The sequence below is a fragment of the Oncorhynchus gorbuscha genome, linkage group LG15 (assembly GCF_021184085.1).
Source record: "Oncorhynchus gorbuscha isolate QuinsamMale2020 ecotype Even-year linkage group LG15, OgorEven_v1.0, whole genome shotgun sequence".
Lineage (NCBI taxonomy): Eukaryota > Metazoa > Chordata > Actinopteri > Salmoniformes > Salmonidae > Oncorhynchus > Oncorhynchus gorbuscha.
The window spans coordinates 40673541-40698445 of record NC_060187.1 but is presented as its reverse complement, the minus strand read 5'-3'; the positions used below and the strand labels follow the sequence as shown (position 1 = coordinate 40698445).

Here is a 24905-nt window from a genome sequence, read left to right as displayed (position 1 = left end):
AAGTGATTAAAAGTGGAGTAATGTGGTGAAATGCTTTATTGATTTTACAGGAAGAGGAATACACTCCCACACTGGAAACAGAAATTGAAGAAAAACACATTTTTATTTCACAAAATTAAACCCTGCGTTGCAAAAACAAAGCAGTTGTGAAAAATATCTACTTACAAATCTTAAACGCAAGCAAAGCTGTCTGCTCTGGGTTTAACAACGTTGAAGCTAATTTACTGCATTTTTATAGATGCTATTTGGAGAACAGCGAAAACAAGTAAAAATGACCCCGGACATTATCACATTGGTTGCTGTAGCTTCATTCACATACAGTATACAATTAGCCGCTACACATTAACTCAGCGCTGGGTTTAAAAACTATAATTTATTATGTAGAGGGATCTGTTAGCAGAACAAATATTTGATTTAAAAAGGTAAACAAATAAGATTGTTATTCTTACAGTTTTACATCTAATTTCCTGCAATTCTACACATTTTGCCATGGGGTGGGGAGAAATGTTTGCAGTTTTAAAGATAATTCCCTGCAATTCTACACATTTCGCCACGTTAACATGATATCTGGGTGAGAGTGACTAACAAAATCAAATGGCTCCCCCTGGAGGTCAGGGTCCCTAGGCATGCTAATTCAGCCATGATAAAATAACTAGCAAGACTAATTTAGAAATTTAAAACATGTTAACTGACTTGGGCTAATTGAGGGACAGATAACGAGTAAAACTGCTGAAGCACAACCAAGTTTAGAAATTGCACCTTGTGTATTCTACTATTCTAACTCAACAGTAAGTTGAGACCCCGAATGAGTTAAAAATAAATAAAAATCCAATTCAAAAATATTGTAGCTATGGCTCTGAGTGAGAAATGCCTCTTGCATGTGTGTAGATCTTTGTTTTGGTCGTACTGTGTGAAGAGCATTGACTAGTTCCAGCAAAGATGTTGGGAAATGCGAGATGTGCGGCAGCTAACATGGCGAGAAACCTCATGCAGTGGAAAAAGTGGATGTAATATTTTTCTGAATTCTGTTTTTCGGAGTACCACCTACAACTGAACACAGACATTTATAAGAGACGTGTTTCTTCCAAATCGAGACCAAAGAAAATATCGCTAAGTAGAGGCGAGTTGAAAAATTGCTGCAGTGCTTCGTATATGGAAGCATATCATGTTTCGTTGTGTAGCTAGGCTAACTCAAGAATCACAGACCAAAGACAAGATTGAGAGTGCTACAAATCAGAGAAAACATCCAAACTTTAGTTGGAATACAAAAATAAAGCATTTCTGGTCTAAAAGTCGCAGTTGTAGAGTGCATGTTTTCACTAAGCTTGGCAAGGTGGTTAAAGCTGACAGGGCAACCAAACAACATGTATGTATGTGTACATATATATTATAGATATGGCTTTGTTTCAGTTCTACCAACACAAAACACACTACTAATGTTCCTTTGAAGACAAATCACCAGTCTGGATTCTTAAAAGGGCGGAATGCATCTCAACCCAGTCGTAAATCTATGAGGGAAAAATACAATTGATCATTTGTCAGAGGACAATCAATATTTAAAAAAAGGTCACGACTGTCAAATATACTGTAACAAATCATGAACTGGGAGGTACAGAAACAGGTGTGATGTAAATATTGAAAGCTACTCTGATATAGCCTATACGTTTCATCTGGAAGGATCTTGTTTGAAATCCCATTGTGTTTGTAATGGCTTTGTCAGCACTCCCCTGCATATATGGGGCGGCAGGGTAGCCTAGTAGTTAAAGCATTGGACTAGTAACCGGAAGGAACAGGCAGTTAATCCACTGTTCCTAGGCAGTCATTGAAAATAAGAATTTGTTCTTAACTGACTTGCCTAGTAAAATAAAGGTTAAAAAAAATAAATAATAATATTAGCCAATCTACAGGGACTAAAAGATGAGGAGGAAGTGTTATGAGGGGAATGCAGCAAATTAAGGCAACAGTGCAGTACATACAACCCATTTCTACCTCTGGCTCCGAATTGCAAGTCTAGGTCTCAAATGGTCTAGTCTTGGTAACAGTCTGGGTCTCAAGCAATCCGGTGGTCTGGTTTTGGGCCTTGATGGCAACATATAGTCAAAACGGCTCATCTTTCCTCGGTCTCTGCAGCAGCATGTAGTCAAAGGTCTTGGTCTGGGTGTTGAGGGATCCGGTCTTGACAACTGTGGTCTCTGTTTCTACCGGAGGGCCAGTCAAACTGCCCCCTTTAGACACTACCGGGGTCGTTTTCATTAGGGCACACCGTAGCGAAACGTTGTGCAACGGAAAATGAAAACAACATTTCTTATTGGACAAGTTCGGGTAGTCCCTCCCTGTTTCAGTCCCCTTTCTTCCGTTTGGTGCCTAATGAACACGACCCAGGTCTAGACCAGGGCGTAGTCAAACTGCCCCCTCTCTACGCCCTCCTTGTGTTCGGTCCAGGAGGAGGATGGCATGCGGCTGTAGGGGTCCAGCAGGATGCGGAAGCAGCGCACCAGCAGGAAGACAAGGAAGAGCATGAGGAGCCCCACGAAGGCAAAGGCCGTCCTCTGCTCCGCGTCGCCCCCCACCAGAGCAGGGCTGCTGGGGGGCCCAGGGAGGGATGGCCCAGGGGACAGCAGCAGCTCATAGTCCAGGGTGGGGACATCGCTCATCCTCCAAGCAGCCCGTCGGCAGAACTTACACACAGACTGGATGGTGGGGGGAGCGGGCAAGAGGTGGGCCACAGTTGGGGGTACAACCAGACAGACGGTTGGACAGACTGATGTGTTCTAGACAGCCTTTGTTTATCCTTTGAGATGTTAGTCTCTTTGAGATGAAGTGTCTACTTCAAGAGAGATTTGGTCTTGATCCCTTCTGACAGGGTGATAGACAAACAGTATGATCAGACCTAGGATCTCTTCCCCTCACAGTGACTCAACCGTAGGCAGTAGAAGACGACAACAGCACGTGTTCATCATAACCCTGTCGTATCCATTCACACAGACAGCCGCCCGGACAAATAGGACATGACACTAGCACCTGCCAGAGTGAATAAACATAGCAGTACAACACAGAGAAGTGTAGTAGTACTCTCAATGGGGGCTAATAGCCAGGTGTTGTCTGTAGTGGATGGTGATTGCATGAGCTGACAGCAGCATGTGCCTCATGGTCAACAGGGCCAATAATATTTGTGAAAACAGTGTCATTTGGAGGGTTGCCTGTGTGTGTGTGTTTTTAAAATAATAAGGCAGGCTAGAATGCTAATCAAATTACAGGGCGGTCAGTGGATCAATGGCGCTGAATGTGAAAGCAACACGCAGCACATCGGGCTAGCGTTAGATGCTAGCGTTAGATGCTAGCGTTAGATGCTAGCGTTAGATGCTAGCGTTAGATGCTAGCGTTAGATGCTAGCGTTAGATGCTAGCGTTAGATGCTAGCGTTAGATGCTAGCGTTAGATGCTAAATCAGCCTTTTTCTCCAGGGTAGGAACAGTGAGTGGGTTTGATAAGTAGAGCCTCTGTCTATAGCCCTGTGGGTGTCTAACAAGGTAACACTTTCACCATGCAGTCATCCGATAGATTGTGTACTTTTAGGATTGAAAACTCCTTTTCAAATATAGGGTACAAGAGATTTTGTTAAGTTCTGTGTCCGTCTGTGAATGGATTTGCACAGTCACTGGTAGGGTATGACTGTGTGGAAGAAGAGGACCTCTGAAAGAAGGCTTGGTTCCTTCTGGTGTGCCGAGCCAAGCATTACTCCGGGTCTGTAACCCAACAGTAACTGCTTCTCCTCCGCGTGACTTCACAACTTCCTCCCCCCACACAACCTGAAAGCACATGGAAAACATAACAGTCATCATTCCCATTATCACAACTGACTAACATAATGTTGTATCCATTATTTATGATTGTTATGGGGCTTAAAATTATATGGTCAATGCTTGACCAAGAACTTCGTTAGACCATATCCACGACAGAGAACTTTTAAAACCCTGCAAACTCCACTAAATACTCCCATTGTTAGACTAGGGTCAATAAGTAGCAATTACATTCTGACATTTCCCAGCTGCTGTAGCGAGTGTTACACTGCTTGATTACAGTGGTATTAGAAGAGCATTAACCATAATGAATACACTCTTGTAAACGTTGATGTCGCAAATGTCACATTCGTACATTAGCGCACTGTTTCAGCAGTTGTTTTTTTGCTCAATGGAGAAAAAAAAGTAATATGGAATCAAATGGTTTCTCATTAATTATATAAAATCACATCTCCAGGACAGCTGGATCAGGTTTCAAATCAGGGGTACAGTACACCAGGCCATTACCAGACCATTCCCACAAACCCCATGCACAATGGCCCCATTCAGTGGAAAGAGAGGTAATTTGGCGCACAGAGAGGTTGGACAGAGCCAGGTTGGAGTACAGTTTTTTGGCATCTTCTACCTCTTCCCTAGCAAGCCGTCCTTGACAAGGTGCTTCACACATAACGCTGACACACTACTGTATCTAGAAAAAAAGTGTATCATTGTACATTGTCACCTGTGCTAATACTAGTCTACACTGTAGACTCGCTCTCTCACTTCCTCTCTCTCCTCTCGACCTCTGAGCCGGAGATGGTGTGCTATTCTATCAGTGTTATTCAATCACCAGCTCCCCAGTGGTCTCCACTCCTGACACACAGCCCCCTACCGACTCTGGATGGCTGCCTCCCCAGTGGTCTCCACTCCTGACACACAGCTCCCTACCGACTCTGGATGGCTGCCTCCCCAGTGGTCTCCACTCCTGACACACAGCTCCCTACCGACTCTGGATGGCTGCCTCCCCAGTGGTCTCCACTCCTGACACACAGCTCCCTACCGACTCTGGATGGCTGCCTCCCCAGTGGTCTCCACTCCTGACACACAGCTCCCTACCGACTCTGGATGGCTGCCTCCCCAGTGGTCTCCACTCCTGACACACAGCTCCCTACCGACTCTGGATGGCTGCCTCCCCAGTGGTCTCCACTCCTGACACACAGCTCCCTACCGACTCTGGATGGCTGCCTCCCCAGTGGTCTCCACTCGACACACAGCTCCCTACCGACTCTGGATGGCTGCCTCCCCAGTGGTCTCCACTCCTGACAGACTCTGGATGGCTACCTCCCCAGTGGTCTCCACTCCTGACACACAGCTCCCTACCGACTCTGGATGGCTGCCTCCCCAGTGGTCTCCACTCCTGACACACAGCTCCCTACTGACTCTGGATGGCTGCCTCCCCAGTGGTCTCCACTCCTGACCCACAGCTCCCTAACGACTCTGGATGGCTGCCTCCCCAGTGGTCTCCACTCCTGACACACAGCTCCCTACAGACTCTGGATGGCTGCCTCCCCAGTGGTCTCCACTCCTGACACACAGCTCCCTACAGACTCTGGATGGCTGCCTCCCCAGTGGTCTCCACTCGACACACAGCTCCCTACCGACTCTGGATGGCTGCCTCCCCAGTGGTCTCCACTCTTGACAGACTCTGGATGGCTACCTCCCCAGTGGTCTCCACTCCTGACACACAGCTCCCTACCGACTCTGGATGGCTGCCTCCCCAGTGGTCTCCACTCCTGACACACAGCTCCCTACTGACTCTGGATGGCTGCCTCCCCAGTGGTCTCCACTCCTGACCCACAGCTCCCTAACGACTCTGGATGGCTGCCTCCCCAGTGGTCTCCACTCCTGACACACAGCTCCCTACAGACTCTGGATGGCTGCCTCCCCAGTGGTCTCCACTCCTGACACACAGCTCCCTACTGACTCTGGATGGCTGCCTCCCCAGTGGTCTCCACTCCTGACATACAGCTCCCTACTGACTCTGGATGGCTGCCTCCCCAGCTGTAAGTACTGGCTACATGCATGTTACACACTGAGCATGATGGTCTTTCATTAAAGCACTAAAATTGAGAACAGGAGTGAGGGTACTTTAATATAAATTGAGAAGGGGCAAAATTTGATTGCGTGCGTATGTGTAGTGGTTCATTTGGGAGGTGGGGGGGGGGGGGGGGGGGTCCCTAGTTTAGGGGTGAGAAATGAGCCCAATATAACATATTGGTCAATATTATCAGGCTGATTCAGCATAGTGGCTATAAATAAATAGGCTGAGGGTTGCCCATCTGCATTTACCCTATTGGGCTCCTCATTAGCTAGATCACTTAGCCTAATGTTTATAGAGTTATCTTGTTACTTGTTATAGTAACACTGATGACTTGAATGCCCACAAGAAAACGATCCACTGGCACTCAGCCAACCAGGGATCATGTACTGTGAATATAATCAGAGAGGAAGAGGCTAAGCAAGAGGGCTTACTCTGCCCAAAATCTGTGCACGAAAAATAAGACCAAAGTGAGGCATTTGGATGTGGGTTAATGAGTGTGGAATTTGGTCAACAAAAAAATGAATCGCTAATTTGCTGTGTGAGACTTATTTGTTTGAATAAAAGTTTCATAACGGTTTGGTTGCTAGAATGCACTGGTGTGTTTTCCCGCGACTGCATTAAGAATATTAGGCTACAATGACTGGGCTCGCATCTCTCTCCCCCTGTGCACCACTCGCAATTTGAATGTGCCTCGAGAGGAATATAATTTTGTAGCATAGACTGCGACAGGCTGAACAATTGAATAAGTCAACTATTCCATAATGGGGTTTTTGCTGTTGATTCCTCGTGTTGTTGGTTGTAGAAAATGTAAAATGTGGACACCAATTTTATTTATTTTTGTTCATTAAAATAACAAAAAGTACCGGGTCTCGGAAACGGCGGGACCCGTGTCTGTGTGCGTGTTTAAGCTGGAAACCTTGCAAGGTGACGTCTCCCTCTGACTGTGGGAGTTAGTGCTGCCCAGCAGTAGTGGTTCCCTCTCCACTAACCAGTGCCTGCCCAGCATGGCACAGAGACCAGAGACAGATGGCAGCGCACCACAGGACACACACAACTATTACATCACAACACAGTACAGGCATGCAGATCAGCCTGACTAGCTGTGAGACTGTCCATCTGCTTCTTCAGAGCCACACATGTCCCTCTGCATGGGGGTTCATCACACGTGCACATAAGCCAAACACACACATACACACAATTGAGGCATCTCAATGATTTCCTCTGACAAGTCCAGAATAGAAAAAAAGGAAGTAGAGAAGTAGAAAAAGAATGTAGTTAAGTAAGTAAAAAAGGCATAACAGACTGACTGCTGGCTGAGAATGTCCCCCTTGGGGAATGACAACGGGACAGGAAGTACATCTCCCTGCAGTACCTGTGGCTCCTTGCTTTGTGCCTGTGGGTCTCTGTGTGTGACAGAGACAGAGTACTTATGAAACTGGCTGCTGTTCAATAGGCTCGAAATCACCCTGAGACAAACATTTAACTAATCACCTGTCACATGTTCCAGTGAGCAGACTCACCTCCACACAAACAGTGGCTATGGATTCAATCATCCAATCATAGGAAACTTTAACTGGAGTTGCACTGTTCTTTAAAAAGGTCATTCCCTAACCCCCAAACTATTGATTTGACTTGGAATTGAACGTTTGCAAGGTTACATTTTACATTTGGCAAGTGTACAGAGAGACCTAGCACTATCCAAATGTAAGGTTCTGATATCTAGTAGCTTTGTAAAATCCCAAACTCGTTAGAACGGACCTTGATCGTGTGCTAGAAAGAGGATATCACAAAGCTCTATCCACTCTCTCTTTCACTGAGGCGTTAAGGGAAATAATTGTTCTGTGGCTGTCAGTCAAAGTGTGTGTAGCCTTCTGTCACCCATGGTGGAACATCTCATCCAGGACAACACTCCTTGGTATCAGATGGATGTAGCTACTGCAACACTGGACTGGCCTGAGGCTGCAGGGGAAACTGCTGCTCTAGACTGTGCTGACCACCCAGTCTCCCATTCCATGTGCCAGAATGCTGCCGTTGGTGAGGACATTCTCACTTTTACTGTTAAGTAGAGGCTGCAAGTTACCAACACAATATCTAGCACTCTGGCACCCTGCGAACCATGCCCCATTTTGTATTCTACATAAGTCAAATGTAATGGAGTCCATTGCCCATGAATGGACAGCAGTGAATGGCTGCTGTTCATAAAAGGATTTGTACATTGCTAGACATGACCGCCTTGTCAACCTGATAGCCAGCGAGGTGAAACAAGTAGTCTCATCAACAGCACACATGTCACCCCGCTCCTCCGCTCTCTCCACTGACTTCCAGTTGAAGCTCGCATCCGCTACAAGACCATGGTGCTTGCCTACGGAGCTGTGAGGGGAACGGCACCTCAGTACCTCCAGGCTCTGATCAGGCCCTACACCCAAATAAGGGCACTGCGTTCATCCACCTCTGGCCTGCTCGCCTCCCTACCACTGAGGAAGTACAGTTCCCGCTCAGCCCAGTCAAAACTGTTCGCTGCTCTGGCTCCCCAATGGTGGAACAAACTCCCTCACGACGCCAGGACAGCGGAGTCAATCACCACCTTCCGGAGACACCTGAAACCCCACCTCTTTAAGGAATACTTAGGATAGGATAAAGTAATCCTTCTCACCCCCCTTAAAATATTTAGATGTACTATTGTAAAGTGGCTGTTCCACTGGATGTCATAAGGTGAATGCACCAATTTGTAAGTCGCTCTGGATAAGAGCGTCTGCTAAATTATTTAAATGTAAATGTAAACATGCATAAACATTATTGTGTAAGTGGACGCTGGTTTGATGATGTGTTGTCTTGTGGGCCAAATACACCAGATTTTGTTGTTGTGGGGGGAAGGCCAGGGGGAGGAGCTCCTTCTGGAAGTGGGCTGCTCATTGAACGGCTACATGGTGCAGGCCTTTGCCTAGAAGCTGCTTAAATACCAGCTCCTCGTGGCGCTTGGACAGTCTCGGGTGTAGGTGCAAGCTGGTGGCTCTGATATTTGGCAGTCTCGGCCACATACACAGGCTTGCAGTGCGTGGCCTCTAGATTCTGAGCCTGAAAAGAAAAACTAGGACAAAGCAATTGGCTAGGTACTGCTCTGTTTCAGCTGTTGTGGGCAGCCTAGCTGTTTGGAGGAGGTGCTTTCTGTACCCTTAAGTGCCATGCAGACATGTTGGGATCAGTGGAAAACTGATTTGATTTGAAAAATTAATTATTGTGTACTTTTTACCCCCTTTTTCTCCCCACCTGGTAGTTACAGTCTTGTTCCATCGCTGCAACTCCTGTATGGACTCAGGAGAGGCGAAGGTCGAGAGCCATGCGTCCTGCGAAACACGACCCTGCCAAGTCACACTGCTTGTTTAACCCGGAAGCCAGCCGCACCAATGTGTGAGGAAACACCGTCCAGCTGGCGACAGAAGTCAGCTTGCAGGCACCCGGCCCACCACAAGGAGTCGCTGGGACATGGAGAAATGGACATGGAAATCCCAGCCGACCAAACCCTCCCCTAACCCGGACAACGGGCTAATTGTGCGCTGCCTCTTGTGGTCCCCCCGGTCACGGCTGGCTGTGACACAGCCTGGGATCAAACCTGGGGCTGTAGTGACACCTCAAGCACAGTGCTTTAGACCGCTGCGCCACTCGAGAGGCCCCTTTCAACCAACGTTTAACCTAAATCCAATGGCATGGTGAATTTTTGTTGATTAAACGTTTAATTGCTGTTAGTTGACAACTCAACCAAATGTAAATCAAAAATAGACGTTGAACTGACGTCTGTGTCCAGTGGGCTGAGTGTGTACAGTCACTCAGTGAGTGCAGTGTCAGTCAGGCAGTGGGAAGGAAGTCGGAAGGAAGCAGGGAGATTGCTCCGCTTATTTTCTTCCTCGTTAGCCATCCCTCCAACCATCACCCTCCATCAGGCTCACCCGCCCGCTCCATTACTCCATGAGGACACTTCTTCTCAGCCCTGCTGCTGGAACGAGTCCTCTGAGAGGTGCAGAGGGGACACGGGCCTCATCACTCTTCATAGAACACACACACCACCACCACCACCACCACCACCCCCCCGGGTGGCCCTGCACACAACCATTGGTCACACCGATGGTGACAGAGCTCATCAGAGTAAATGAAGAAATAGATAAATGACATTCATTTACCTTACCAGCCCCCCGCTCTGCCCTTTCCATGCTCTCTAAGTGTGCACACACACACACACACACACACACACACACACACACACACACACACACACACACACACACACACACACACACACACACACACACACACACACACACACACACACACACACACACACACACACACACACACACACACACACACACCCTGCAGTAACGTGACAGGGCAATATCTTTTCATTAAGTCCAACACCATTACTGTATTATCAAGCCGTCTAACTGCAACCCCTAAATACATTCTTCACTTGGCTCAGCAGGAAGAGGGAAACAATAAAAGGCTTGATTTGTCATTATTTATGGCTAGTCTGAGTCCTTTCTGTAATAGTAATTAAAGTTGACGAGAGAGGGGGAGGGTACAGAAAGCGAGAGCAAAGTAAAGAGAAAAAATAAAGAGAGAAACAGAGGGAAAGATAAAGAGACAGGGTACAGAGAGCGAGTGAGTGGCAGAGAGATAGAGAGAGATGGAGCCCCCTCCTGTAAACATCCTAACGTCCTCCAGTCTCACAGGACTACAGGGAATTAAATAAACACTTTCCATTTCAGTGTTTTATAAAGATAAAAGTGGAATTGAGAAAAGGGTAGAGGAGTCAGTCAACAAACCTCAGGTTGTTTGCATGAAAACACATACGCTAATACTATACAGAAGAGGCCAGACTGTATGGTCCATGGGAGATCCTATTGATGCTATCCATCATGGCACTTATTAACGTGCTTCTTTGATTTGAGCCATGTCTAGATATACTAGTGTTTGTCCTTTTCCATTCATCACAGCATGAAGGGGACTCCAACTCTGACAGAAAAGCAGTATAGCACCAGGTCACCTTGGGCTCCCAACAACAAAAACCAACCAAATTTCAACCGCAACCACCAGTCTATATAAAAAAACACTACACCCTCACCCACCTCTGTTCAAGGGGACTTTAAGAGACAACAAGACAAAAAAATGGCAAAGTGGCATTTCCATTTACACTTAGGATTCCTCTCAGGCTATGGCCCTGGTCTCTCACGGACGCTGTACTTAATGATGCAGGCCGCCATTCAAAACACTGATGTAATTGAGATCAAGTTAAGCAGATAAACATACAGCTGTTCCATCTTGAAGTGCCTGTTAAGCCCTGCCATCACCTTCTAGTCAGCCTGCCACTTTAATGAGAAGAGGACCAAACTCTTTTTTTGCAGTGTGTATGTTGAGGCGGTGGTGCCGGGGCATAAACAAACAAAAAAACATTGTAGCGACTAAAAACTAAAGCGAGATTAATTGTATATTCATACATTCTCCAGGCATGTCAATTTACATATATAAAAATGTACTTTTCTCCCATTCGCCACTCGTAAATTTGAAGTATAGGCCATTCAGACCTGATGAAACTGTGTCCTTTGGAGATTAGGAATTGTCCATGGCTTCCCTTAAAACACATTTATCACTGTGATGCATGACAGGCAGAGGCAGGACAAATCTGCTCTAGACAGGAGCACAAAGGTTCAGCGTTTCCTTTTACAAAGCCCACTCTTATCCCACAGACGCATCATGCAGAATATTTGAAGCACTGACGTGATCAGTCAGTTCAAATTCCTATTAGTGTTTGAATCAGTTATGGAGACAAAATGTATTAGAACGTGAACATATGCCCTGCTGGGCTGGTGTTGTGCTAGACAAATGGTCACCTGGTAAGAGAGGAAAGCAGCACACTTCAACCTAGCTGGGGAGAGGTTCCTCCTCTAGTTTAGAACGGCTGCTTCCACTCCAGGATGTGAGTGTAATTTCCCTGATTGTCTGAGCCGTCAGTGTGTGCGTCAGGCTGTGGCCTTCTAGAAAAGAGCCCATGCTGCTGATGAGTAATATCAGTCTTCAGTGTCCCTCAATACTGACTGAGAAAACAGCCTCCTCTCAGAGGGTGGGATGTAGGCAGTACCCATTTAGAAATCTCTCATTAGTACAAACACATACCCTACAGTACACACACACAGACACTTTCGTGGGGTCCTTTCCCTCACTTCATTCTCAGTTTATATTGATCTACATTTCCCTGTGAAAAAGCAGAACAAGACTGTCTCGAAGAACAACACCACCAAGAAAAGACCATCAATGCAACCCTGTGTCCCTACGAGACTGCCAAGGTGAAGGGCAGCCTTAGAACAACCACTCCCCCCACCAGTCACAGAGAATATCACTCAGTCTGGTCAAACCCACCTGAAAACACATCTTTAATTTACATCCCAAATCACACCATGAAATATTCAGCGAGACGAGGGCCATCCGAAGTGGCAGTGAGTGAGGCAGCGTCCGACAGGGCTCGCTCTGGCGGGGCCCCCAGCCACTCATCCCAGACCCCCCACTGTCAGCCGAACTGCCAGACGCGTGTAAGGAACTGAGACCCCACTGAGAAAGAGGTGGACGGATGCAGGGAGAGATAGGAAGAGCGGAATGCTAATCCCTGTGATTCATGTCTGTCTGTATCCATGGAGAAACGCGCACGATAGTCAGCCAGGCAGACGAACATCAATCAGAGGGATCTGGGAGGGAGCGGGTGGCAGGAATATGGAGATGTCAGCAGTCCCAAAGTCAGAGGACAGCACTTTCCTCTGTTCTGAGTATTCTGACTGTCCCCACAGCGGACCGTCGGGGCCCGTGCCAGATCACGGAACATCAACGCATTACATCACACGCTCCGAAGAGCACCAAGGCAAAGAGTCAGCAAAGTCAAAACTTTACTGAAAATGTACAAAAGGTCAGAAAGGTTAGAGAAACTTTAAGGATACAATACATTTCAGTCTGTGAAGACATGCTGACAGATTGGGACCGGATAGTCCACGCCCTCTTTTGTCATCTCTGGCCACAAGTTAAGTCTGTCTTTTAGATTAAATGAAAGGGCAGTTGAGAACTAAAAACACAGATTCTCCAGTCAAGCTGATAGCTGGGCTCCACATATACAGGACATGCTGACTGTCCAGATCCCATTCACATTCGAAGGTATAAATTGAGCCCTGAAGAATGGATTTAGCAATAAAGAGTTTGTCCCCACAAAGACATGGATGCATGACGTTGGTAAAGTCAGAGTGAGTAAAACTGATCGCTGGGCTAGGGGGAAATCCTCAAGCCTCAGAATCATATCTATCAAAGAAAAGCAGACCTAACGCATTTAGAGAAGAAAGGGAGAGCTTAACAGAAGAACCCTTAACAGTCAGCAGATTCTAGTCCAAGTAGGCAGTTGGCCACCACACAAAGACAGGTTTAATACTGGAGGTCTGGCTCGGTGTGGGAGGCTAAAGGGCTATCTTTAATAGTGCTCCACACTCTCAGATGAAGAGAGGTCATAAAACCCGGCCCAGTGTCAATTATCAAATGGCTCCAGAATATAGGGACGATGAATATTTGAAGAGAGATCTTCGGCAGGAAATCAAACCGAGGAGGATGGTAATACAATGCAACACAATTCAGAGGAGGCCCTTAGGAAATCTGTGCTGTTTGTGAGAGACCCAAGCTCCAATAGCTCTGACTCCAGGTGTCGAGGAGGCAATAGATGTCCATTCTGTATGCACAGCGGTGATAGCCCATTGCTCTTCCCTGTGTGTGTGTGTGTGTGTGTGTGTGTGTGTGTGTGTGTGTGTGTGTGTGTGTGTGTGTGTGTGTGTGTGTGTGTGTGTGTGTGTGTGTGTGTGTGTGTGTGTGTGTGTGTGTGTGTGTGTGTGTGTGTGTGTGTGGCCGCTGGCCCTGCTGTAACATCGACTGGGCTGTAGTGGAGCGGGTCAAAAGTTTGAAGTTCTTTGGTGTCCACATCACCCACGAACTATCATGGTCCAAACATAACAAGACTGTCGTGAAGAGGGCACAACAAAACCTTTTCCACTCTCAGGAGACTGAAAAGATTTGGCATGGGTCCTCAGATCCTCAAAAGGTTCTACAGCTGCACCATTGAGAGCATCCTGACCGGTTGCGTCACCACCTGATATGGCAACTGCTTGGCATCTGACTGTAATGCGCTACAGAGGGAAGTGCGTACGGCCCAGTACATCACTGGGGCCAAGCTTCCTGCCATCCAGGACCTATATAATAGGCGGTGTCAGAGGAAAGCCCATAAAATTGTCAGAGACTCCAGTCACCCAAGTTATAGACTGTTCCCCGCTACCGTACGGCAAGCGGAACTGGAGCACCTAGTCTAGGTCCAAAAGGCTCCTCACAGCTTCTACCTCCAAGCCATAAGACTGCTGAACAATTCATCAAATCGCCACTGGACTATTTACATTGACCTCCCCACCCCCTGTACACTGCTGCTACTCAGTGTTTATCATCTATGCCTAGTCACTTTACCCATACCTACAAGGTACAAATGACTTCAACTAACCTGTACCCCCACACACTGACTCGGTACCGGTACCCCCTGTATGTAGCCTCGTTATTGTGCTACTATTTATTTAAAAAAAAATTACTTTAGTCTATTTGGTAAATATTTTCTTAACTCTTCTTGAACTGCACTGTTGGTTAAGGGCCTGTAAGTAAGCATTTCACGGTAAGGTCCACACTTGTTGTAGTCGGCACATGTGACAAAAAGTTTGATTTGATCCAATAGCACACATATAGATGGAGGACAATATAAAAGATAAGCAGCTGCTCCTGGTGTTTCCGATTAACATCCGTTATGAAACAGGCAAAGAGCAGGACATAATGAGGATCAAATGAAAGACGTAGTCCAGGAGTATTCACACCGGTGGTCCGCATACTGCAGGGGGTCCACGGAAATACACACACACACACACACACACACACACACACACACACACACACACACACACACACACACACACACACACACACACTAGCAGTCAAAAGTTTGGACACACCTACTCATTCAAGGGTTTTTCTTTCTTTTTTAAAACTATTTTCTACATTGTAGAATAGAGAAGACATCAAAACTATGAAATAACATAAGGGATCATGTAGCAACCCCCCAAAAAGTTCAACAAATCTAAATATAGATGTTAGATTCTTTAAAGTAGCCATCCTTTGCCTTGATGATGGCTTTGCACACTCTTGGCATTCTCTCAACCAGCTTTGCCTGGAATGCTTTTCCTTCACGCTGCGGTCCAACTCATCCCAAACCACCTCAATTGGGTTGAGGTCGGGTAATTGTAGAGGCCAGGTCATATTATGAGTGTATTTTTAATTTAACCTACTAAACAAGTACTCTTAGCGAAAATGTGTTTAGACTTAGCCTAGAAATGTATTTTAGAGTTTAGAAAATAATGAAAAACTATTGACCAAATCTATTCATTTTAAAATGTTGATTATGTCTCCTTGCCATTATCATTCACCTGATAAGACAAAACATGTTAAAAATAAAAAAGTATTTAAATATGATGGGCGGCCGGTTTTCCCGGGAGGGGGTCCGATTTTAGTCTGATTGTCAGTTTTAAAATTTGCCGTTGACTGTGTTTAACCAATCACACACACCTAAGTTAAAGAGGTGGGTTATTTTTAATGCACCATTGGGGGTTAGAATAGAAATATCAAAAACAAATATGCTAATTAAATTTTTATTATTATTATTTTTTAATCCTGCTAATGTAGCCCTCGCTTGTTTGACTTCTTTACACTAATTGTATGGGTTGGGAGCAAGGCCCCAGGGTTCCAGTCAAGAAGCACACTTTCCACTGTGCTCAGGACACTTTCAGTATTGCAGTTTAGCTGAAGTCGAGACTGTCTTTTTAGGCTATTTCATTTTCACCCTCGTGCCAAAACAAATATCCATAGAATTATTCAAGTAATTGTCTTGAAGGCAATTTATTTTCCATCACAGCCAAAGATATTAACTCGCACTGGTCCAGAGCACTACTGCACAGGCATTATCGTCTCTAAAGCAGATGGCAACCACCACGAAACGGCGTACGATTACGTTGGATACGGTCTACAATTAATGTACTACTAAAGATAAGAACCAGAAGGGAAATGGGGCATATTTTACCTATGACGTTTGTGAACAGAGAATCTTGACCGGTTTTGTACCACCGGCAAGGCACCAGTGCGAACTGCCATCTTCTACAAACAACTTTGTCATCTACCGCTTTTACAATGATCATCGTCCTCTATAGAGGGACATTTGACTGGGACATCGCGGTTGGAACTGAACTGAAAGCAATTGAGTGCACTCACACCATTTGTATGTCTCAAAATCGGTTTACACGTTGTCAAGGAAGGCAGTCACATGTGTTGCAAAGCAGAGGATCACTGGAGGAAGCTAAGCTGTTAGCATCACACGGACACCTGTTACACTTCCAGTATTCTTCCTTCAGTAAATATTACACAGGATTTTCCTTGCTCATTCGATGACATTGCTTAGATACCAGTCTTCTTTCAAACCAAAATAGACCGTATGCACATCATACATAGGAACTGTTACACGAACACACTCACTGTCATACAATTTCATGGCACATTGGTATTTGGTCCACCTCATATAGGAGGCTGCAGGTTATTCCATGGTTCACCTTAATTTGTTTGAAAACTGTATTTTCTGTGAGTGCACTCACTGTTCCCGATCAGTCAAGTTTCATTATATTCTTGTTAGATGATGTATAGCAGAAATATGGCCTCTCTGAGAGTAGCATGGCTGGACATTGTAATTCAGATGAAGTGTGTTCACTGTAGCTTCTGATGGGATTATACCCTGTGTTTAAAATCCAAAATAGATCCCTCTAACTACTATTATCTCATCAGGCTCCATGACATGAGTGATATTAAATCATGTTTGATCAACTTGACATAAAACAATGATATATCGTTTTGTTATGGTCCAAGAAAGCATACAAATGCCTTTTCACATAATTACAAAAAACTAAATAATCTTAAAAGCAATGTAAACAATTGCACATTAGTATCATAAATCATAACTGACAGTAACATTTTTTTGCTGAATAATATTGTGCCAAAACAGTATTCCCAATATTCTGCTTGTCAGAGCATTCACATAAACATTTTATTGCTGCACTTTGGCAAATGTACTATAATTAGCTAATTCCCAGCTAGCACATATCGTTCTGAGAACCATATGTTTCTTAGAGATGGGTGAGAATGTGGTCGTTCTATGGTTATTTTGCATACAACAACCTGTTAATTCAGGTCTATTAACCGCTGATCACGTCTCAGTCCAAGGCATGTAACAGTTAGCATGTCATGCTTGTTTACATGTAACCGAAGTGAAATGGCTAGCGAGTTAGCAGTGGTGCGCGCTAATAGCGTTTAAATTGGTGACGTCACTCACTTTGAGACCTTGGAAGTAGTGGTTCCCCTTGCTCTGCAAGGACTGCGGCTTTTGTGGAGCGATGGGTAACAATGCTTCGCGGGTGACTGTTGTCTGTGTGCAGAGGGTCCCTGGTTCGAGCCCGGCGATGGGACGTACTAAAGTTATACTGTTACATTGATGCCGTTGACCAGGCCGCGCCCACTAATTGAACACTCTTGATCTTAATGAGTGCATGTTTCCTTTGAAAATGGGGTCTGTTTGAATAGACTAAAATTAACAGCTTTGTATGTGTAAAGCTTATTAACTGCCCTCGGACTGAGACGTGGTCAGCAGTTAATAGACCTGAATTGGTCCTCTGTAGCTCAGTTGGTAGAGCATGGCGCTTGTAACGCCAGGGTAGTGTGTTCGATTCCCGGGACATGACTGTAAGTCGCTTTGGATAAAAGCGTCTGCTAAATGTCATATATTATTATTATTATTATGAATTAACAGGGTGGAATGATGAGACTGAGAAAAGTTAGTGTTCAGTATCAGTTCTCTTTTGGTCATTTTTTTGTCTAAATCAATCATCACGTACACATTACAACTGCACTGTTAAAGTATTTTCACATTCCATATTGGGTATCAAATTCAAAAAGCCATCTCCATACATCTACAAATTCACATTTGACCTTTCACTAATAGTCAAATGAATAGTGAATATAACCTGAGGCTATTCAATCAGTGTAGCATTCAGCATATACCAACAAAAGCTATTTAGAATGTCAAACCATGAAGTTGTACCAGAAAAGGCTACATCACATTATATAGAGCTCACTGTACTAGCAGTGTCAATTCCCATAACGCTACAAATCACTGGAGCCCTGTGCTAAACAATGTTAGAAACATTACATTCTAAACTATCAATATTCAAGCTCACAATTGCTGAAACCCAATAGCGTAGAGCTAGCTAGTGCTTAGCAAAGCTACATTTGGTTAGAATAAAGTTAGCGAACTGTTAAATGCTATTTTGAATGCTAATACAAACACATTCTATCGACACATTGCATATGTACAAATATTACCTGAAGTAAACAGAGCCTTTGTTCATAGAAAAGAAAACAAATAGGAGCTAAAAACATTGTTGAAAAAGTCAAACGTTTCAGACACCACCTTGTTGCCTTTGCTTGCATGTAAACCATTAGCAACCATTGCTTAACGAGGAAAATACAAACCAGTTAACCCAATTAAAACTCCCTTCAAACATCCCCAAAATCTTGGACTATGTAGTTAACCATGATATCTCAATATTTCAGGACTCATATTGTACTTTTACTCCTTTACATTCCTGAATGATAAGAGAGAAAGTTAGTGTTCAGTATCAGGCATTTTACAAGACTGAAGAAACATTCAAGACCTCACGATCCCACTAACACTCCCCATTGACATCACAGCTCCCACTGGTGGTGGTAACCATATACATTACCTTCAACGCAAATACCTGGGAGACCTAGAAAATTAAAGGGATGGTGCCATAAAATAAATAAATAAAACGTCAAAACTGTGTGCGTAACACACTCCCTGACAAAAAGAAAATTGCTCCTGACATTTAACCCTTATTTACATGTCATTGGTATGTATAAGTGCTTCACTTCAAATTCTTTCCTATTAATACGGTAAGGCACTAGTGTGGGGTAGGGTAGTGTTTGGTATGGCTGTGGAATGTCATACGTTGGAATTCCCCAGACTGTCATAGGTGGCACCCCAAAAACCTCTAGTGTTTGATTGCGGTGTGTGGCTGGAAAGATGGCTGACCTAGCGTGTGCTAAGAAGCATCTGTGCAGGCCTTCTCTCACGTGTGGGCCTCCTAGCCTGTCCAACCTGCGTCAACTAGTGGGGGGTTTACTAGGAGTCTTTCCTCTTGCACAGGTGTTCTTCGTACAGGTATTTTTCGTCCATATCCATCTCCGTGTCTGACCGTGCTGGTTCAGTGGGTAAGTATTCCTCTTCTTGTTCTCCTCCTTCCGACTCTTCTGGTCTTTGGATTTCTCTTTCGGGTGCAATAACTCTGGTAGGTACAGCGTCGTGTGGGTCCTACACGTGCTGGGTTCCTCGGAGTATCATAGATTGTCTGTTCTTTGCTATTTTCTTACAGGTATTATCAGCCAGGCATGTGCTCCTGTGCTTTCGTCATCCGAGTCTTGTATCGTTGTTTTGGGTCAGCTCTTCCTTTTCTCTTTAGGTGGGTTTGTCTGTGCAGGCTGCGGGCGGTAAGTCTGCAGGTAAGTCGTTGACTAGGTGCAGGAGATTGCGTGGAAGATACAGGTCTTGTTCCCACCCATCTTTGGACAGAGTTTGTACACTGGATTGTAACTCAATTGCTCTTTAACTACATATATTGTCTTTTCACAGTATGACCTCAACTTTCCAGGTCCACCTCTCTCACTTAGGTTTCGTACAAGGACTGTAGGCGGTGTGCGTTCTCAGCATTTGAAGTAGGGTCCTATCGAATATTTCAGCCGAGTTGCCCTGAGGGTGATAGGGAGATGTCCTTGGGTGAACCACTCCAGTCATTTGCTGCAGTGTTTTGAAGAACTTGTTTTCAAACTCTTAACTTTGATCGTGGTGTAACTGGGAGTGGTATCCGAACCTTGGGATCAAGTCATTGAATATCATTTCAGCTACTGTTCTTCCGGATTTGTTCTTGGTCGGATACGCTTGTGCGAATCTTGTGACATGATTGAGGACTACCTGGATGTAATCAAAGCCACCTTTGCTGGCCTCCAGATGCATGTAGTCGATAGAGACTAGCTCTAGTGGTGAACTTGTGGTTGATATTGCCAGTTGGTGCTTGTACATGTGTGACTGGCTTCTTTTGCCTGATACAGCGCCAATGTCTTCCAACATGAACCATGTCATCATTAACACGTTGTTTCAAGACCATTTGCTTGTACAGGCCTGGTAAGACTAGCTCATGACTTTGACTGGTTCTCCGGTACAGGAGACCATTGTCAATGCGTAGTTTTCCCCATTCATGCATCAGTTTCTTGGTAGCAGCAAGCCCCTTGTCAGAGGCATCAGCGTGGTGCATGAAGGCAAGTCAAAGTTGAGGCAGGCTAAGACAGGCGGACTGGCTAACGTGTCGATCAGTATCCCAAGGGTGCTTTAGTCCATTCCACTGGAGAACTTTGACTTCACCCACTTCAAGCTGGGCACTATGGGTGGGTCGTCTTGTGACGGAAGGTTTGGCCCAACCTACCCGGTCTCTCACTTTCATTGCTTGTTATTTTGATTACATGCCTCAGTAATGCTTTATCTGATAGGGTAATAAGAGAGGAGGGGTCTTAATTCTGCCACGACCCCATTGTCATATCAGGCGGCTTCACCTAGTTTGGGAACGGCTGCTCTAGTGTCATGAGACTAACCAGAAACGGCACCTGTATTGACAGATCTGGATCACCGTTGCCCAGGCGGTCCATCCTTACCTCGACGTGCTGCTCTTTTCTCCTAAGTGAGTCCGAAACAAATGTTTCAGCTCAGCAACAATCCTTTCATTCTTATTTATTAGCATGTCTTTAAAGTTCTGGTTTGATGATGCAGAAGACGCCTGTGATGATTTCAGCTTTACTGTGTTTTAATGTTCACCCCTCTTATTTGTTTACATATGCTGTTGTAACTAATGTCAGAAGTGTTGTCACCTATGACACCCCCCCCCCCCCCACACACACACACATCTTGTGCTGCAGATATGGTAGGTCTCTGATGGCGACCATGCCATCAGCTGTGAGGTGTGCTGCATGGTCTGTGCTCAGGATTTTAGACAAGCTGCTAAGTTCCTTTACAGTAGGTGGTTTGTCTGGTGTGGGTGTGGCAGGTGTTACTCAACTCCTTCAGTGTATTCTGCCTAGCTCCTTATAACTGGTCAAAATCCACTGATACTCAGACTCTTGTATTTCAGTATCAGCAGTAGCTACATTAGCGGATATATCTGGTCACTGGACTACCTTCACATCCTGGACTACCTTCACATCCTGGACTACCTTCACATCCTGGACTACCTTCACAACCTCATCAAATAGCATCCTTTATAAAACCGTAACTCAGCCATACCCCTATCCTGTAGCTCAAGCAGGGTCTTGCAACACATGAATTCACACACTGTCAAAACAACCTTCCTCATTAGACTTGTTTAGCTTAGCTGGGTCTAGCTCTGCTACCACATCAAGACTTTCAACTGGAAAACTTAAATGAGATGCCAGTGTAGGCAACCTTTTCTTAATGGCCCAGACCCTTTTTGTCATTGGACATGATGCACGCTTCAAAACACTTAAGGTACATAGTGCTGCACTCCTCTCAGTCAGGATCCCCTTTCATGAGTCGCCCACTTGTAGCCCTCTCGCTCTGGTCAAGCGTCATGGTTCATAACTCTATGGATCAGATACCTCCAACAGGTGGCGCCAATCCCAGACGAGCCTGAAAATCTGTTACACTTCTCGGACAGACGTGGTCAGCAGAGACTTGAATCAACAGGGTGGAAAGATGAGAGGTTAGTAGTTTTCAGTAGCAGGCATTCTCCAAGATTTTTTAAATGTCGTTTTTTTTTGTATCTTTCTTTTCGGTTTCTCAAGTACACATTACAACTGCATTGTAGTATTAAGTCTTTTCACATTCCATATTAGGTATCAAAATAAATGTCTCAAATTCAAAAAGCTACCTCCATACATCTTCACATTTATCTTTCACTAATAGTCAAATGAATCGTGCAGATAACCTCAAGCTAATAAATCAGTATAGTATTCAGCTATTTCATGTAAAACAATCCAATTGTACCATAAAAGGCTACATTACATTATATAGAGAGCACAGTACTAGCAGTGTCAAATCCCATAAAGCTACAAATGACTGGAATTCTGTGCTAAACAATGCTAGAAACATTACATTCTAAATCATCAACACGTGAGCTAACAATAGCTGAAACCCAATAGCCTAGAGCTAGCTAGTGCTTAGCAAATCTAAATTCAGGTAACATAAAGTTAGCAAACTGTTAAATCCTATTTTCTTAACAATAAACACTTTCAACACATTCTATCTTCACATTGCATATGTACATATTACCTGAAGCAAACTTTGACTTTGTTCATAGAAAATAAATCAAATAGCAAGATTGTTTGCAAAAGTACAAACAGTTTGGATGCCATCTTGTTCCCTTTGCTTACATGTAAACCATTACCGAACCTAGCGTACCTCCATTACCTATAATGGGGAAAATACAAGCACTTTTTTTCACTCGGTTAAAACTCCTTTCAATTACCTTCAAACATCAAACTCATGGACTATGTAGTTAAGCATGTCATCTTAATATTTTGTGAGTCATATTGTACTTATGCACATTACATACCTGAATTAACAGGGTTGAATGATGAGTCGGAAAAAAGTTAGCAGTGTTCACTATCAGGCATTCCCCAAGATAGAAGAAACATCCAAGACCTCACGATCCCACTAACGCTCCCCATTGTCACAGCTCCACCTAGTGGTGGTAACCATATACATTACCCTCAACGCAAATACCTGGGAGACTGAGAAAATTAAACAAGGGGTGGCTTCATTTAAAAAAAACAAAATAAAGTCAAAAATATGACCATAAATATTTGTGTGTGTCACGCTAGCTTCATCCTGGTGGCACAGTGGACAGAAGATAATAGGTTTGAATCTCACTGATGCCATGTCACAATACAAAATAAGAGTTTGCATGATTAATGTCTAAGGAAATTAATTTCCATGTGAAATTAATTTCCATGTGTCCTATCTGTGCTTGGAGTTTTAAAAAAGTTAACCAAAAATAAGATAGCAGGATTATTAAAAGGCTCATTGAAACAATAAGTAAATTCCCTTTTCAGAGCGTTAATAAGACCTCCCAGGAAAACTTTCAAGGAACCAGAGTAAATCGTTCTCAGAACCTCCATGCAACCTAAAAATACATGTTCCCAGAAAAGGACACATTTTCAAATCTGTTCTCAGAAGTTTTTACCATTCAGGAAAAGTATGGCTTTGTTCCCACAACCAATGTGAAACCAAAAACATACATTCCCACAACTTCCAAGGAACCAAATGTACTAGCTGGGTTATGTCTTGGCATTTGTTGAATTTATATATTCTGTAGTCAACTATATACTATTGAGAAAGACATTGAGGCAACTCAGCAGAACATACTTTATGCTAAACAGCTAACTATATGGCTGCGAAGTCTACACTACTGTAAAATACTGATCAATTTTTTTTTTTCATTATCTGTAAAATGTTTTGTATTCTTTTACAATACAGGGACACTTATTGACAGGGGCCTCAATTGGGTATGGCAAGGTATGGCGGTCGCCATAACCTAGCTCAACACCAACAATTTAAAATAGACTTCTAAAATGATTCAAATCCCGTTTAAAAGGCAAATGCAGTTTAGCGTATTGATACTGACTTTAGGACCATGCGGACTCCTGAGAGCAGGAGGTTAGGCTCGTCTCAAAACAGTGCAAAGGTAAAGTTGGCTGTAATACAGATGTAGGATTAGTTTGCTACAGCAGGAAAATAATCATGCAGAAACAGGAAATGTGAATTATAATTAAACAATTTCGTTAGGGCAAATCAAGTTTAAAATTACAAACTTTACAAGCCTTTCTAAAACTCATTTACATTACAAGTTTGCATTTCCTGCTTTGCAGGAATATTCTCCAAAACAAAATTAAGATGGTTTTGGCTAGGTAACTGCCGTTTGGTTTAATTAACAATGACATAAAACTAAACTCGAGTTTTAATCATGGTGCTGTGCTAGTGCGTAGCAGCTAATTCTTGTATGACATGTTGGTAGAATGGTAAATCCCCTATTTGACTGAGGCGAACGAAGCAACAGCAACAAGGTGATTGGCTGAAATCAATTTTGCTTGTTTTTTGCAGTTCTCCAAATTGCATTTGAGTTTTTAAATTGTGAAAAAATGCAATAAATGAGCTTCAATTTGACACAACACCAGACCACAGGTTTAGCTGAAATGACGCCCCTGCTTATTGACATGCAATGTATTTAAAAGCCCCTGTGCCTTACATATATTTTCCACATTACTACAGTATTTCCAAAGTCACTTCGAAAGCGCAGATTGACATAACTACTTTCACATGCGCCTCAAAACCTATGACAGCCTATCAAAAACAATGTCACGTCTGTTTTTCAAAACTGTAGGCTAATAGTGTTAACAAACCTGAGTTCTTGAAAGGTGACAAGTCTTTATCCTTTACAAGAGTCCGGTTTGGTCCAACTTCGTGCGCTGTGACGTTCGCTCGTCCCAAAAGCATGTGTGCTCTTGCGCTTTGCTGCCTGGGGACGACTATATGATATGAGGGCTGTTTTTGCGCGAGACTCTTAAAGCACCCCACCCACTTCCCTTTCTGGAGACAGTCATCCAATCAGGAAAAAATACATCACATAACACAGTAACACAAATGATAGTAGCCTACTGTAATATTATTTGTGTCATACCTTTTGTACATTATTAATGTATACAAGTGTGAGGACAATGCATGTTTTTCATTCCATGGGGCACACAAAT

General features: G+C 44.2%; 1 protein-coding gene across 2 annotated transcripts; it reads right to left on the bottom strand.

Annotated features, from left to right (window-relative positions):
- Positions 1–20: 20 nt before the first annotated feature.
- Positions 21–24674, bottom strand: LOC123997125 (cortexin-1-like). 2 transcript variants are annotated; one of them, XM_046301197.1, is made up of 2 exons: positions 24558–24674; positions 21–3808 (listed from the first exon to the last, which is right to left on the bottom strand). In XM_046301197.1, the coding sequence occupies exon 2, from the start codon at positions 2652–2654 to the stop codon at positions 2385–2387; it is 270 nt and encodes an 89-aa protein (XP_046157153.1). In that variant the 5' UTR covers positions 2655–3808; positions 24558–24674; the 3' UTR covers positions 21–2384. The 2 variants fall into 2 exon arrangements, with proteins under 2 accessions (XP_046157153.1, XP_046157154.1); XM_046301198.1 differs by lacking the exon at positions 24558–24674 and adding an exon at positions 17353–17407.
- Between the last annotated feature and the right edge of the window lie 231 nt (positions 24675–24905).